Source organism: Bos grunniens, chromosome 23, assembly GCF_055505025.1.
Source record: "Bos grunniens cultivar Pamir isolate PY7600 chromosome 23, Bosgru_T2T1.0, whole genome shotgun sequence".
Classification (NCBI taxonomy): Eukaryota; Metazoa; Chordata; class Mammalia; order Artiodactyla; family Bovidae; genus Bos; species Bos grunniens.
Window position 1 is genome coordinate 43008066 of NC_141187.1, and position 12944 is coordinate 43021009.

The 12944-nt window shown below is 37.7% G+C and overlaps 1 protein-coding gene across 17 annotated transcripts in view; it reads left to right on the forward strand.

The window, feature by feature from the left end:
• DTNBP1 (dystrobrevin binding protein 1) overlaps positions 1-12944 on the forward strand; it is a 191300-nt gene that overhangs the window by 98567 nt on the left and 79789 nt on the right. For 15 of the 17 annotated variants that reach the window (XM_086370226.1, XM_086370232.1, XM_086370222.1 and 12 more), the window contains exons 2-4: positions 3602-3655; positions 4718-4768; positions 9893-9953. The exons of the other annotated variants lie outside the window; for them this stretch is intronic. Coding sequence is in view for 11 of the 15 variants with exons in the window: in XM_086370221.1 (XP_086226347.1) it covers positions 3602-3655; positions 4718-4768; positions 9893-9953 (166 nt within the window). In the remaining 4 variants the exon portion in view is untranslated. The remainder of the gene's footprint in view (positions 1-3601; positions 3656-4717; positions 4769-9892; positions 9954-12944) is intronic. 17 annotated transcript variants of the gene reach the window in all.

Below are 12944 nucleotides of genomic sequence, written 5' to 3' on the forward strand. Positions count from 1 at the left end.
TAGAGCACAGAATCAGTAGTTGTGGCGTGTGGATGTAGTTGTCCCATAGCACGTGGGATCTTGCCAGACCAGGAATCAAACCCATGTCTCCAGCACTGGCAGGCGGATTCTTAACCCTGAGTCACCAAGGAAACCCCAAAGCTTTTTTTTAACAACGTTTTAAACATTTACAAAAGTATACACAGTGAGCCCCACATGTACATTATTCATATACAACAGTTCGTTACTGTCGCATTTACTCAGGCTCTCTCTTATTTGTAGAGTATGAGCTTTCCTGATGGCTCAGATGGTAAAGGATCCACCTGCAGTTCAGAAGACCTGGATTCCATCTCTGGGTTGGGAAGATCCCCTGGAGGAGGGCATGGCAACCCACTCCAGTATTCTTGCCTGGAGAATCCTGTGGACAGAGGAGCCTGGTGGGCTACAGTCCATGGGATCTCAAAGACTCAGACATGACTGAGTGACTAACACTGTTTATAGAGTAAACCTCAGACTTAGTTCTTATCTCTCTCATAAATCAATTTTCATCTTAAAAAAATACATTATATAAACACAATGCCAATATCATACCTAACAAAATTAATACTACTTCTATGATATTATTAATTATTCAGTCCATAATCACATTTCCTGGTTCTTAAAAGTATCTTTTTACAGTTGATTTGTTCAAATCCAGATCAAATAAGTTCCACACATTATAGTTGGTTAAAAACGAATTTTTAAAGCAGATGGTTGTTAAAGAGCCACCTGCGGAAGCTTACTCACCCTTCCAATAATTTTAGTTTCAGCTCCCTGTAAGCTTCCTCTTTTCTGTTTCATTCCAAACCAATTTTGTCTTTGTTTTGGGGAAGTGTGGAGGAGAACCTCAAATTTGATACAATTGAGAATTTACAGTTTTTTTCAGAAATAAATATTTGAAATACTAACCTAGAGATTTTCTCGGTTGTATAATGAGTGGTCCAAAGATGATCTTAGCAGTTTGCTTCAATATCCTTGTTACCATATGAATTGTCCCAAACCACTGAAAATAATACTAGAATCATTTTGACTATAATGCACTGCTGTGTCCGTTTGTTCTAGTACAGCTCTACCTGGGATGTCACAGCCAAGTGCCTTCGTCAGATTTTGGAGTGGAAATGGCTGAATGGCTGTCAAAATAACTTTCTTGAGCTGTTGCTTAATCTTAGTTTAAACTGGATTTACTGGTTTCCAAGCTAAGCTCGAAATTTTTTATTGTTTTTCTAGGACAGGTAAGACTTTCTAAATTTAGCTCATCTGGAGAGATGTCTACACATAGTTTTGTATTAAAGAGATTGCTAAGTCTTTTTTTTTTTTAACATTGTAGAGGAATTGATCTCATCAATATTTTAGTTTTTGAAAAAGAACATAGAATAATATTAAAAATGTCTTGGTGTGAAATTAATACTGCAACTTGTTGAAAAATGGCATTTGATATTGGAAGTCCCTTTCTGGTTTTGAGCTAGGCACCATCGACCAAAAAGTTGGACTCCTCTGTCAGCGAGTACATGGACAGCTGTGCACAGCAGAGGGTTGGGCATTCTAGGAGAGTCAGCCAGTGTGCTGGGACAGGGCAACTCAGCTGGTACGCTGGGACAGGACAACTCAGCTGGTACGCTAGGACAGCTTCTGGCAGGTTGCAGTAGGGCATCGTGAGGAGGTAGCACCTGTGTCCGCTTTACGAAGGCTTTGTGGGGCTAGCTGCGGTATTGTGGCCTGTGCTTCAGACTCTGTTTAGAAGTGAATATTTGTGGAAGTATCAGATTAAGAAGAACATGTCCAGATGTCTTCATTGTATGTGGGAATATCTCATAGTTGAGTTCTCACTTTTTGACTGTTATATGATAGAGTCCAACTCAAAAGTAGGTAAAAATGGACTGGTGAAGTTAAAAAAAAATTATATATATATATAATACAAAGTTTACAGCCTTCATATTTTACATATAGAAAAGCTTATTTAATTTTCTTACGTATGCATTTCTAGCCCATTTATGTTTTCCAGCCCAATAATTTAAAAAAGCACATAGAAGGGGAGTAGGCTTCCCAGGTGGCACTAGTGGTAAAAAAAAAAAAAAAGAAAAACAACAACAAACCCTGCCTGCCAATGCAGGAGACATAAGGTGTGGGTTCGATCTCTGGGATGGGAAGATCCTCTGGGGGAGGACACAGCAACCCACTCCAGTATTCTTGTCCGGAGAATTCCATGGACAGAGGAACCTGGCAGGTTACAGTCCATAGGGTCGCAGAGAGTCACTGAAACGACTTAGCACTCACGCAGGCTGCTATAGTTAAACAGCTAGCAGAATCAGGAAGTAGTAGCTGATACGATGACCAGTGGTAGAGATGGAAAATTTACATTTTTAAAAAACTGCTATAGGATCCTGAACAGACTCCCAAAACCACTGTAGGTTGGTTTCAGGTTGGCAAATGATGAAGCATTCCTAGCTCAGAAACATCTAAGGAATGTACTGTTTTGTTGTGAAATGCAGTCAGTGGTGTTCATGATAATGACCCTAAATTATCAGAAAATGTACCAACTCCTCTTTAATGAAAGAGGTTTGTAATGTATTTTAGAAACTTTTTATCAGTAGCTAAAATTTCTCAGAATGTTGGCACTTAGAGAGTGCTTAGTATAGTATCTCTTTAAAATGTGTTGGTTAGACAAAGAAAACAGACTTATGGACATAGAGGGGGCTGGGTGGAGCTGGGGGGAAAAGAGTCTGGGACAAATGGAGAGAGTCGCGTGGAAACATATACACTACCTTACTATGTAAAACGGCTAGCCACGGGGGGTTTGCTGTATGACTTGGAGAACTCAAACCACGGCCTCTGTAACAACCTAGAGGGCTGGGATGGGGTGGGAGGTTGGAGGGAGGTTCAAGAGGGAGGGGACATATGTATGCTGCTGCTGCTGCTAAGTCGATTCAGTCGTGTCCGACTCTGTGCAACCCCATCGACGGCAGCCCACCAGGCTCCCCCGTCCCTGGGATTCTCCAGGCAAGAACACTGGAGTGGGTTGCCATTTCCTTCTCCAATGCGTGAAAGTGAAAAGTGAAAGTGAAGTCGCTCAGTCGTGTCCGACTCCTAGCGACCTCATGGACTGCAGCCCACCCGGCTCCTCCGTCCATGGGATTTTCCAGGCAAGAGTACTGGAGTCGGGTGCCGGCTGATTCATGTTGATGTGTAGAAGAAACCAACACGATGCTGTAAGGCAATGATCCTTCAAGTAAAAATAAATTTTGTAAAATGTGCTGCTTAGATATTATTACTGATCAAGTTCACATATGGGGGCCACTCTCTTTTTTCTGATGTTTTCAGAGTAGTGAGGCTTCTTTTAGTCCAGTCATATTTAGGAAATGTTTCTAGAAAAGGGATTTGGGGCAAGAAAAATATAAAAATATTTGCTATAAATTTTCCACTTGTGTCTTAAGTACAGTATACAAATATTTGTTGTCTGTAGAGGTGCTTAATTCTTTCTTAAAGTATTGACTTTTCCAACCAGAAATTTTACCAGCTATGAAATTTGCATTTGAAAATTTCTTAAACTGTAAAAATGTGATATTTTATACTGGTTGAATTATAGGCTGAAGACTTTAAGTGACAAGTCAAGAGAAGCTAAAGCAAAAAACAAACCCAGGTAAGCATGTGCTGTTTTAATTTACTATGACTTGAATTTCATACAATTTTTGGTTATAGTCATGATAGTATAATTAATGTATTTTACATCTGTTGAGTGCATCTGACTAAACAGTTTATTGGTTCTTTCTAAATTTTCTAACACTGGAAATTTTTCTGATAAAATTGTAAAATGGTTGAAAAAGTGACAGGTAATTGTTTTACTCAATGGTTATTTGATCACAATCATTTTTACTTGTATATTAAGAGCAAAGTAAAAGTTCTCCATTATTGAGAAGCAAATTATTAATGAACAGTACTTGGCAAGTGAGCCTCTGCAGCTATGTTGTCTGTTTTATATGAAAACACTAGTATTGTGCAGTGTTTTTTTCATTTTTTAAATAAAGTAATGCACATTACTAAATTTCACTTTAAGGCTATCAGTGGGGACTTCCCTGGTGATCCAGTGATTAAGACTCCACACTGACAATGCAGGGAGCACAGGTTGGATCCCTGGTGAGGGAACTAAGATCCTGCATGCCATTTGGCACAGCCAAAAAATTTTTAAAAAGCCTAGAGATGAGGAGCTTTTAAAAAATTTTCTTGTTAGCTAGAATTCTGTTAAAGTGTTTATTGTATTATAGTGTGCTAAAAATCTGTAGGGCAAGGTGATGGCTAATAGTATGTTGCAGTATATTAACTTTGGAAGAGGGGCTTCCCCAGTGGCTCAGTGGTAAAGAACCCACCTGCCAAAGCAGGAGACACAGGTTTGATCCCTGGCTCAGGAAGATCCCCTGAAGAAGGAAATGGCAACCCACTCCAGTATTCTTGTCTGGGAAATCCTATGGACAGAGGAGCCTGGTGGCCCCAGGTAGTCCCTGGGGTTGCCAGGGAGTCGGACACAACTTAGTGACTAAACAACTTTGGAATAATAGTACGTTTTTCTAAAAGTTTAAATCAGTTGTCATTAACGATTTAAAAATATTCTGCATTATGATTGACAGCATCAAAATTATTGTGTGTGACTTTTAAGTTGGCCTAAAGCAGCATCAATTTTTAATAAAATAAGTGTTTCTTTTGGCAGGACTGTCCCGTGTTTGCCGAAGTACTCTGCTGGACTAGAATTACTTAGCAGGTGAGTGTTTTCATTTAAATAGAAAGGTTATGCTTCTGTTATCTAAAAGTATTTTATAATTCTAGAGATAGACACCTTAAAACAACTAAATTTTTACCTTAACATAGAGATTGTGTTCCTCAGGGGCTTTTACATTTCACTGATTAATACAAAGGCCATTCAGATTTTGAGCATATTGATCACTATTATATATACTAGTCAATAACTTTATCATGTGCATGTATTATGTTTGTGGTTTCTTTGTTGCAAGAAAATTGATTCTGGATTTGAGTCCTCAGTAATTTTCTTACTTTGATTCTTAATTTTATAGCATTTCTTCTCCAATCCATTTCTGTTGATGTGCAAGCTAATATTAGATACATGATTTTCTTAGATGACATCAAAAGCATAAATGACAAAGGGAAAAAGGATGAATTGGACTTTATCAAAATTAAAACCTTTTGCTCTTTAAAGAATACGATCAAGAAAGTGAAAGAACAATCCATAGAAGGGGAGAAAATATTTGCAAATTATACATATTTTGAGGTACTTGTATCTAGACTATAAATAACTTTTATAACTCAACAGTAAAAAGACAAACAACCCAGTGAAGAAATAGGCAAATGATTTGAACAGACATTTCCGTAAAAAAGATGGGCAAATGGCGGATAAGCGCGTGAAAAATTTCTCAACGTTGTTAGTCACAGGGGGAAGGGCAAACCACAACCACAGTGAGATACCACTCATACCCACTAGCATGCCTATAATCCAAAGACAAACAACAAGTGTTGGCAAAGATGTGGAGAAGTTAGAACCCTTATGCTCTTCTGGTGGGAGTGTAAAATGGCACAGCTGCTGTGAAAAACAGTTTGTTAGTTTTCTCAAAAAGTTAAGAGTAGAATTACCATGTGATCCAGCAATTTCACACCAAAAGAATTGAAAACTTAGGTTCATGTCAAAATTTGTACACAAATGTGCATAATAGGAGTATCTGTCATTCAGGCACCGGGATTCTCCAGGCTAGGATACTGGAGTGGGTTCCATGCCCTCCTCCAGGGGATCTTCCCAACCCAGGGGTCGAACCCAGGTCTCCCGCGTTGCAGGCGGATTCTTTACCACCTGAGCCACGGGGGAAGTCCAGTATCATTCATAAAGCAATATCATTCATAATAGCCAAAAAGTAGAAACAGCACAAATATTCATCAAAGGATGAATGAATAATTTGGTGTCTCCACACAGTGGAACATTATTCAGCCACAGAATGGAATGAAGTGCTGAGGCACACTATGTCTTGCACATCTTGAATAAAACTTGAAAACATTGCACTAAATGTGAGGAATGAACAAAAAAGGCACGTAGTGTATGGTTCTATTGATATGATATGTCCGGAACAGGCAGAAGGATAGTGTTTGCCAAGCTGTGGAGAAGAGAGGGGAGTGAGTAATGACTGCTAATGGATGTGGAGTTTCTTTTCAGGGTGATGAAATGTTTTGGAATCAGTGGTGATAGTTGCCCCAACTCTGTGAATATGCTGTGAATTATGCACTTTAAAAGCATGAATGTTATGCTTTAAATTAAAACTCGGCTGTTATGAAAATAAGTTTGCACGTGTTATTTGCAGTTCTATATCTAGTGACGTGGCATCTGATGGCTAAGTGGTAGCCGTGTGTGCGGTAGAAGGTACGCTCCTTCGCCTTATCTGCGTGTGTCATGGCACAGTCATCTATGCCTACCTGTTGCTTTCCGTTTTCTAGCTTTATATTCAGTTTCTTTTTATGCTTGCTGAATCTGGGCATTTTTTTTCCTTCTCTAGGTGCTTAATTTGACATTAATTTCCTGCTTGTTTTTTGTTGAGTGGGGAACACAAGTGATTTTGAAAGGAGGTAGAATACAAATCAATCAGTGGTATACTGTTTGCATGTTATCTTTATGCTTTTTTAATCTAGTGATTTAGTTGAAACAGCTTCCTTGAAAGTTGCTTATTTCAGAGGTGTAGACCTCTGTGTGGTAGTTTTGGGATACTTTTGGGGACTTTATGTGAAAAATTTACAGCCATGTCTATAATGTGTCTATTCATTGCACTGAAACATAGTATTTTCTCTCTGAAACTAGTGCTGAGTGGAGGAGGGACCATTTTAAATATCTAAATCATAAAATTTTTTTAGATTGTTAAAATACTCTGTAAAATACGATAACATGAAATTTTGCCATCTTAACTATTTTTAAGTGCACAGCCCACTAATGTCAACCGCATTCACACTGTTGTCCATCTGGTCTCCAAGAGGCTTTTCGCAACCTTCGTTCTCTTTCTATAAATTTGACTACTTTAGGCATCTTTTGTAAGTGGAATCATGCAGTACTTGTCTTTTTGTGATTGGCTTATTTCACTTAATATATTTTCAAGTTTCAGCCATAGAGAATGTAAAGATTTCCTAATTTCTTCCAGTTTCATTGAGATTTAATCGGCATACACCACCATGTAACCTTAAGGTATTGCCGCATAATGATTTGACTTACTTCATGAGATGATTGCCACAGTGAATTCAGTGAGCATTCACCATCTCATGTAGATAAAAAAGAGAAAAAAATGTTTTCCTTGTGATGAGAACTCAGAATTTATTCTAGCAACTTTCATATATAATGTTCAATATTGTTAATTATATTAATAATGTGCACTACATCCCTGGTACTCTTTTGTCTTACAAACTAGAAGTTTATTCTAGCAACTTTCATATATAATGTTCAATATTGTTAATTATATTAATAATGTGCACTACATCCCTGGTACTCTTTTGTCTTACAAACTAGAAGTTTGTACCTTTTCACTGCCTTCATTCAATCCCCTGTCCCTCCACCTGTGGTAACCACAAATCTAATCTCTTTTTCTATTTGTTTGTTTGCTTGTGTTTGAAGTATAATTGACCTATAATACTTGGTTAGTTCCTGGTACACAACATAGTTATTTGATATTTCTGTACATTACACAGTGATCACCGCCATCATCACCACTAATTCAAAGGAAGTTCCTTCCTTTTTAAGGCTGAATAATATCCTACTGTATGAATATGCCGTAGTTTGCTTATACCTTCATCCATTAATAGACACAAGTTGCTTTGATTTTTTGGCTATTGTGAATAATGCTGCTATGAACATGGGTGTGCAAATATCTCTTTATGACCCAGCTTTCAGTTTTTTGGTGGTGTATCCTCAGAAGAGGAAATGCTGAATCAGATGGTAATTGTACGTTAATTTTTTGAAGAACCAATATACTGTTGAGCAGCTGCACTATTTTATATTCCCCTGTGTGTGTTAGTCACTCAGTCATGTCCGACTCTGCCACCCCATGGACTGCAGCCCGCCAGACTCCTCTGTCCACAGGATTCTCAAGCAAGAATACTGGAGTGGGTTGCCATTTCCTTCTCCAGGGGATCTTCCCAACCCAGGGATAGAGCCCATGTCTCCTGCATTGTAGGCAGATTCTTTACCATCTGAGCCACCAGGGCAGTGCACATTTTTCCAGTTGTCATTTCTCCGTATTCTCACCAAATCTTGTTTTGGGGGTTGCTGAGTTTTTTTTTTTTCCCATTCTCATTGGTGTGAAGTGGTGTCTTATGGTGGTTTTGATTCAGTCCATCCTAAAGGAGATCCATCCTGGGTGTTCATTGGAGGGACTGATGTTGAAGCTGAAACACCTGGTACTTTGGCCACCTGATGCAGAGAACTGACTCATTGGAAAAGACTCTGATGCTGGGAAAGACTGAGGGCAGGAGGAGAAGGGAACGACAGAGGATGAGATGGTTGGATGGCATCACCAACTCAATGGACATGGGTTTGGGTGGACTCCGGGAGTTGGTGATGGACAGGGAGCCCTGGCATGCTGCGATTCACGGGGTCGCAAAGAGTTGGACACAACTGAGTGACTGAACTGAACGATGATGATGGTGAGCTTCTCATGTGCTTATTGGCCATTTATATATCTTCTTGAGAGAAATATCTATTCAAGTCCTTTGCCTGTTTTTGGATAGAGTTGTTTTTGTTGTTGTTGAGTGTTGGGCATTTTCTATATATTCTGGATATTAATCATTTGTCAGATATGTGATTTGTAAATATTTTCTTCCATTGTATTGGTTGCCTTTTATCTGTTGATTGTATTCTTTGATGCACAAAAGTGTCTAATTTTGATGAAGTCCAACTTGTTTATTTTCTTTGTTGCCTGTGCCTTTGGTGTTATATCCAAGAAATCATTACCAAATGTGATGGCAAGAAGCTCATGTCTTCTTCTAAAAATTTGATAGTTTTGGATCTTATGTTTGGATTTTTTGATCCACTTTTATTTAGTTTTTGTATATGGTGTTAAGAGTCCAGCTTCATTCTTGTGCCTGTGGATATGCAGGTTTCCCAGCACCAGCATATTTGTTGAAAAGACTATCCTTTCCCCGTTTAATGATCTTGGCACCCTTGTCAAAAGGTATTTGACCATACATGCAAGGGTTTATTTCTGGGCTGTCTTTCATGGGCCTGTATGTCTCCCGTTAGGCCAGTACCATACTTTTGATTATTGTAGCTTTCTAGTAAGTTTTGAAATTAAGAAGTGTGTGTCTTCCAACTTTTTTCTTCTTTTCAAGATTATTTTGACTTTTAGGGATCCCTTGATATTCCCTATGAATTTTATGATGAATTTATGAAAATATCCTGTTTCTCTTCATATTTTCACCCACTAATTTTAGCATCTATTACAGTTCTTGCCAGAAATAATTCATTGTGTTTACCAAATGGTGATTTTCTATTTTTCTCATTTTTTTTCTATCATTATTTATTGAAATTCTACTGTAAGGAAGAGGTTTTCCCATCTGCCCCACTTATTTATTTGGTTCTTTATTTAAATCACTATAAGCTCGTGGCTGTTGGTTTTCATCTATGAGCTCTGACCCATTTCTACCATTATTTTTTCTACCAAATCTAGTGTCCCAGTGTCCCGGATTTGGCAACTAGAAGCCCCTTCAAGTTAATGTCTGTGTGTTTGCAGAATGTCTCCATTACTTTTTGAGCTTTTCCTTTCTGAGACCACAGGTTGTATTTTAGATAGGATTTTTTAATGTGTGGCTTTTATTTTGAATTATTATTATTAATTTTTGCTTTTCTTAGGTATGAAGATACATGGGCTGCACTCCACAGGAGGGCCAAGGAATGTGCAAGTGCTGGAGAGGTAAAGAATTGGCTCCTCTTATACTTACGGGGAGAATATACTTTGGCAGTCTTAAATGCTTATTTTTAAGAAATTAAATTTATAATTGTGTTAAAATGTTTGACAGGGTATCTTATAGTGAGTTTTGTAGTTGGTTATGAAACACCCTAAATAAAGCACTTTTTTGTAATTTCTCAGTCAAGTAATTTAGTTAGCTTAGAGAGTTTATAACTTTTATTCTAGAGTCGCAAGTGACTCTTCGGTTCATTGAGGTATAATGCTTTGAATTTGAGGTCTGGTACCTTTGCATTTTATGTAAATTATGTCATTTCTTTCTACTTGCTATTTAAGAATTCCTTTGGCGGGGACAAAAGAACTTTGCTCAGTCTACTTAAAATCATTAATTTGCTTATTAGCAAATAAATATAAAAATCTCAGGAGTCAACCTCAATTTCTTAGAGAAACAACCTATTTTCTAGCACTACAGAGTGTGTAATGAATAAAAGTGACTTAAAATTACTTAAAATTACTTAAAATATACTTAAAGCTTTTTTAGCCAAGATCAAATACTCTGCTACTGATGTCAGTCAAACTTTATTTCTTTCTAAAAACAAGTCTGTGATTCTGACTTTTAATTAATTTAAACTGACTTTACCATTTACCTGAATTAGTGAAGCTGTAATAGTTACATAGAACATGGTAATACACATGATAAAATTTAGACATTAGTGTTTCTCTTAGAAATTACAGAAAAAGAAGAATATAGGCTTCTGTCAGTAGGGCAGAATGAATACTGTGAAAAGTCCTGTAAGTGTAAAACCCCTAAATGCTGGATAGATTTTTGTTTTAATTTAAATGCAGTAAGCTTACAAAAATTAAGGGAAGTCCTAAAGGGCCAAAACAAGCAAACAAAAACAGCAGGGAACTGAAATGAGAGTGGTTGAAAAAAAAACACGGAAGCAGGGTTCAAATAGTAAAACAAATGTCTTAGAGATTTATTGGGATAGGAGATTTTTGTCTATGGGGAACTGAGTCTGAGACTCCTGCATAAAGCTCTAGATGCTCTCGGTGAAAGGATAATTTAGGACATTTTTAAAAAGAAAGGAAAGAAATCTTTAAAGCACACCTGGAACACCTAAAGGTCGACCATGTACTGGGCCCCAAAGCCGTTCTCAGCACGTTTCATGTAAGTCAAGTCATACACAATATGCTGTGATTCTGGTGCAAATGACCCTGAAAGTCGGTATAGGAAAAGAATTCTGAAAAATCCATATGTTTGCAAATTAAACATGCATATTATGCATCGTTTATGGTTCAATAATTACTACATACATATTGTGTAAGTTGTCAAAAACTACTTAGAGGGAAATTTTATAGACGAAAAATAGACTGAAAGTCAATGAGCTAATCTAACTTAAGAATTAGAGAACAGAATAAATCATGAAGGAAGAATGAAAGAGATGATAAAGATGAGAGAAGTAAATGAAATAGAATGTAAAAATACAATAGACGCTAGACAAAGTCACGAGTTCTTAGAAGACTAATGAAATATGGTAGCTATCTGATTATATTGATTAAGAAAAAAGGACGAATAGTTTTAAGGATTAAAGAATACAACTGTAGCTATAGCAGAGAGTGAAAAGAAAGTGTTTGTGAACAACTCTAGGACACATTTGAAAACAGAGGCAAAATGGCAAAATATTAGAAATTTTTACTAAAGTTTTAGTTGCTCAGTTGTGTCCAACTCTGTGACCCCATGAGCTGTAGACTACCCTCCAGGCTCCTCTGTCCATGGAATTCTCCAGGCAAGAATACTGGAGTGGGTAGCCATTCCCTTCTTCAGAGGATCCTTCCAACCCAGGAATCGAACCCGGGTCTCCTGCCTTGCAGGCAGATTCTTTATTTTGTGACTCATGGGGAAGCCCAGAAATTTTTACTAAAACTAATTGTAAAAGCAGTACAAATCCTGAATAATCTTATAGCCACTAAATAAACAGTGTTAATAATTAATCTTTTCACTAGGAAAGCACCAGGCCCACCAAGTAATACAGGAGAGTTCTATGAGACTTCAGAGAATCCACCCTCTCAATGTTAGATAGACTCCTGCAGCAAGTGAAACAAGAGGAGGCTGCCCTGGCCACTGCACGAGGCTAGAGTAACTGATCCTGAACCCCAGCAAGCAAAGTGTGAGAAAGTGAAATTGGAGTCCAGTCCCAGTCATGAGTGCAGATACAAAAACTATAAACAGAATAGACGTATGAGCTCTCACTTAACTTCAGCAGCCTGTTTCTGGAAATCAGATGTTCTGTGCCTACTTGACACACTCTAAATTGGAAAAGTCATTATGTGTTACATATCAACCCCAAGCCCTCCACCAGCTTTCTTAAATATTTCTGTTTAAAACCAGCAGAACACCTATAGATAGTAGCAGTTTGTTGGGACATCAGGTGCTTCAGACACAGCCTTCCGCCTCCAAACTCACGATGTGCTCTGGCTGGCACACAGCGGCCTCGTGTGCAGTGCTGTGGCCCCCAGTGCCCACAGTGTGCAGGGTCTGCCTCTCCTTCACGAGGGGTCCTCGTAGTGTCTTGTGATTCTCATACTCTGACAGTGTTGTCTGAAATTTAATTTGAGAATCTTCTCACACATTGTTTTAAAATCTATATCAAGCTTAAATGTAAAGTTTTCCTATATAAATATGAGCCAGAACTTTGTGTTTGCTTTGTGAATGTTGGATGATAACAAACAGCGTTCTATCTGGGAAACAACCTGCTATATATGGCTGTGTTGACAAACTAAATCCAGCCTTGCATTAAAAAAAAAAAAAAAAAACAGGTTTATTCCAGGATTGAAAGGTTGGCTTGACATTAGAAAATCTTTTATATGCAGTTGACCATGTTAACAAATTAAGAGAAAAATATATGATCATCAGATGCAGAAAATACATTCAATAAAATTAATTCAGAGTAAAACATTTTAGCAAGTTTTTTAATAGATGTTTTTTAATAGTTT